Source organism: Pinus tabuliformis, chromosome 3_1 (genome assembly GCF_031772625.1).
Source record: "Pinus tabuliformis cultivar Carrire ecotype Pingquan chromosome 3_1, CPIR1, whole genome shotgun sequence".
NCBI lineage: Eukaryota > Viridiplantae > Streptophyta > Pinopsida > Pinales > Pinaceae > Pinus > Pinus tabuliformis.
Window position 1 is genome coordinate 791449317 of NC_142301.1, and position 4560 is coordinate 791453876.

At 39.4% G+C, this 4560-nt stretch overlaps 1 protein-coding gene across 1 annotated transcript; it reads right to left on the reverse strand.

The window, feature by feature from the left end:
• Positions 1–1193, reverse strand: LOC149189821 (uncharacterized). Its single transcript, XM_089411945.1, has 2 exons — positions 814–1193; positions 1–731 (listed from the first exon to the last, which is right to left on the reverse strand). The coding sequence occupies exons 1-2, from the start codon at positions 952–954 to the stop codon at positions 36–38; spliced, it is 837 nt and encodes a 278-aa protein (XP_089268071.1). The 5' UTR covers positions 955–1193; the 3' UTR covers positions 1–35.
• Between the last annotated feature and the right edge of the window lie 3367 nt (positions 1194–4560).

The following is a 4560-nucleotide window of genomic DNA, read 5'->3' on the forward strand; positions in this document are numbered from 1 at the left end:
TACCGGGACAACGCGATACGCGTAAATGAAATTATTCACGATTGCTTCAGATTGGAGTTTTTGAGTTGCTCAGATGCGTGAAGGAGAACAATCGGAAAACAAGCAAAGAGGGTGACATTACAGCCTAAGAATGCCCAAAACAGCATACCGAAATTCGAGCCAAAGAGCAGGCACATCCATTTATCCCCCACAATACCTCCACCCACCATTAGCGTTCCCATGACCGACACTGCAGACCACTTCCATATTCGTTTTCTCGCCGCCTCGGACGTTTGCCTCGCGGCGGCCTCGGTATTAACCCTCCACAGAAACCAAGCTCCCGCTACGGCTCCCAAAACCATAGGCCCCAAGTAGAGCACTTCCAGCACAGCCTGCGAACCGGTTACGGCCGAGAAGACGACGCCGCCATAGATAGCCAGAAGAAGGAGCCGAGCGGCGTTGGATGTGTCGTTAGCGGGAATCGAAGCGGGGATGATCGAGAGCGAGAAGCACGCCGTTCCGATGACATCAGTTTTATAAAAGAAGGGCGAGGGACTTATGCAGTGGTGGAAGAGGCCACCCAGGCACATGACGCCGTACCAAAGAAACGTGAAACCCCAAGAAAAAAAGCCTTTTTCTCGCCGGCTGCTGGTCATGGCACGGCGCAGCATGTGACCGCCGCTTAACAAGCCCAGTACGTATCCACAGACACAAGCCACTGCTACCGTCGGCCATCTCAATTGTCTCTCGCCCTGCAATTAGATGGATTAAGAGCGCAAATAAATGAAGAGAATAAAATCGATATAAATATAACAGAATTCAGGGATAGAATACCTGTAGGACGATGACCGGCAGGGGGCATAATTCTTTGATATAATTGGGCAACAGTGTAGTCAGAACGTGGTCGAGAAAGGGCTGGCGCTCGGCCCAGGAGGTGAACAGCGGAAGGAAACCCTGAGCGATTTGGGCCGACATGGATTGGCGTTAATCGAGGAGGAATGGGGTAGCAGACTGTTTACCTGCTGATTAAAGGCCTCCTCCTGATCCACGACGCAGGATTTTCTTTTGTAACACTGGCAGTTGGATTCTTTTTCTGTGGGCAAAAGATGTTACAGTGGGCCGCCAATTATTCGTAGAGAACCGCGAAAGGGTGCTCAGTGTAATTTTGGATTTCTGTTTAAAAACTCAGTGGAATTAGGTTAAATTATCAGAGTCGGCAGAGGAGGCCTTTTAGATTTTTATATCGGCAGAATTTGTCTTATGTACTTGGAATTTAGTTTGAAGTTCTGTTTTTTTCTCAATTTTAAGTTCGCTTTTAAATGTTGATAAAATTGTCTAAGCACACGTTTTTAATTAAAAGAAAAAGATTACATTAGGACTGATGAGATCAGGCCAGTCATCTAATATACCCAAATCTATTTAAAAAATCCCATCCAGATTCTACCCTACCAATATAAAATTCTGAAGAATGTTCATTAATTTGGAACTTCAGATTTTTACCCATCCACATTCTACTCTACCAATATAAAATTCTGAAGAATGTTCATTACTTCGGAACTTCAGATTTTAAGTAATAATGTTAAATAAAAGTTTTTTAACACGGCCCTGGATATCTATCCCATCTACAACACGGCGGTGGGATAGCTACCACTTACAACACGGCACTGGGATAGCTATCCCACTACAACACGGCACTGGGATAGCTCGTGACAACACCAGGATTGAGATATAAGAAATAATTGTTACCATTTCATGTCATGATATTATTACCCCCTGATTGTCATTGTCATTTCTTTATTTCTCTAAACACAACTCCAACTTCTATTTTCGAGATAAATGAAAGTGAATAAATAATAATTAAAGCAAGATTTAAATGTTTTATTATTATTATATTATGATTTATGTAAATTAAGAATAAGAAAATAAAAAGAAGATTTGGAGCACGTTTTAAAATTATTTTTGTTTGGTTAAGAGTTCATCTTTCTCATATGTACGGAAACAAGTTAATGACCTAAGACTTAAAGACATTTTTTAGGAGTAAAAATCTAACCTGTGACATACCACCGTGGGTAATTCCAAGTGGCTTGGTTTTCTTTGAATAACAAAAATGAGTCAATCTACATTGGCAAATATTAGCCAGTGATGATTGTCCCTACTATTGGTTTGACAATTGAACTATGATAAGTTTGAGAGTGGAGATTTCCACAGTTGTTTATATTGTCAAAAACTTTCGGAAAAAAATGTATAGATGTTTACCATGTTTGACATTGGCAAATAGAAGCCAAATTACTTGATAAAGGAAATGTTTCCATGGTAATGAACACTGAAGATTATGAATCCAAATTACTTGATCTTCTTTCCTCCTCCTATAAAATACTTCCTAAGAATCCCATTAACTCCATTAACATGTCCTAAGGCTATAAAATCCTCATCTATTGATTCTAAGATTCAACTATGTCTCATCACTCATACCCCCAAAGCCCATAAAATCTATGGTTAACCCAAAATTCACAAACCATGGGTTTCCCTTAGGCCTATTGTGAGTGCCATTGAAGCCCCAACCCATGCGCTTGGTCAATATTTAGCGATAAAGCTTCAACAAATTGTGGACTCCACCCCCTCTTATATTAAATATTCCATTGATTTCATTTCTAAAACCAAAAACATCCATGTTGATGAACATGACATTTTGGTTAGTTTTGATGTGGTCTCCCTATTCACAAAAATTCTGGTCCCTAAAGCTTTAAATATTATCTCTAAGTCAGCTGACAATGAAACCCTTAACCTAATCAACATTTTCCTCTCCTCCGCTTTCTTTTCTTTTAAAGGTATCATCTATGAGTAGACCGAAGGGATAACTATGGGTTCTTCCCTGTCTCTGGTCGTGGCTAATATCTCCATGGATTTTTTGAAACGAAAGCCCTTAACTTGTGGCATCAAAAGCCTAAGTTTTGGTATAGATTTGTTAATGACACTTCCATTGTATGGCAGCACATCCTGTCAACCCTTAATGCATTTCTCGCCCATCTCAATAGTATTTCACCCCATATTCAATTCACAATGGAAATTGAATCTAATAAGTCTCTTCTTTTCCTTGATGTCCTTATCACCCGACTTCCTGATGTCTCTCTTTCCAACCAAGTTTACATAAAACAAATTCACATTGATTGTTATCTTCATGCTCATTCTCACCACCACTCCTCTAAAAAATCTAGGGTCCTAAAAACTCTTATCTCTTGGGCCCTTAAAAACTCTGCTCCCAATTCCTTCCATTGGAAAAATCCCACCCAATCCAAGATTTCAAATCCAATTACTACTTTACCTCTCAAATTCATAAATAATTCTAGGCATGCTCTCGCCCTAAATCCAGCCTCTTTAATCACTCCCCTCCCATTGGCGAGATATCTCTCCCTTACATAAAAGGAACCTATAACACCCCACCCCACATTTACCCACTTTTACAAGCTCACCAGGGTAAACATGAGTTGAGAGTTACTATACATGATTCGACATCCAAGTTCCAGCTATGGAAGTGGGGCCTACTATCCTAAAGCTTACCGCAACCTCCCAGGGACACCCAGTCACCTAGATATCAGAGAACATCCACTGGTGATCTTTCCCTGAGCTGCAACTTTCTTTCTGACTCACTTTACAACCCAAACACATGTATGACAAGTTGTGCATTCAGCCAGAAGGATTTAGCTGCAAGCACAAGCCTTCCTTTGTGTGGCTAGGTACTTTGTCTCAGAAATTCAGGGCTAGCCTACAAGCCAACTCCCCAGAACTCTGTCATCCAACTACAGGAGCCTCTAGAATCAATCTTTAGGCTCCAATCATACTCAAACTTAAAAAATACACAATATTAATTTATGCAAACACTTTGTAGACAAAGTACCTATAGCTCATGAGTGTAAATCTGTTCACTAATTCATTAAGTCATATGAGGATTATCAAGAAGGCTCACTATCCTCTCTTACTAGTTGTACAAACACATGTTAGCCCATGCATTCATATAAACTTATTCAATAACTTTTCAAACCATGAACATGATCATTAACAAGAGCACATCATATACTAAGAAATATACCATGCATGTAACCCACATTTAACCAAAATGAATCCATGACAAACTAGTCATATAATCATACCTTAGTCATATCACTCTTGCAGATAAGAGTGATATCCCTAGACTTCAAAGAACCCTAGTAACAAACACACAATAAATGCTACATTTCTCTAACTTTTGATCGTTTGAAAGCAAATAGAATGAAAGAGGCTTCTTACTAGTTTAGTGAACTGGTTGATGAAGTCCCTCAAAGCTTTCGAATATCACTTGCTCTCTGATACTCTAAATTCCCTCTTGTCGCTCCTAATGGCTTCTCTGCAATGTCCTGAAAGATATTTGCAAAGACAGAGACAAACAAGAGATCAAAGCATACAATATATAATCAAAGAGAAATGAACTAATTAAAAATCTATGCACGTGAACTGATCAATTATATAACCAAAACTCATGTAGGTGATCAAGTAATCCTACAAATTAAATTAATGAAGATGTAACTAAAAAGAACAATTGCTTAT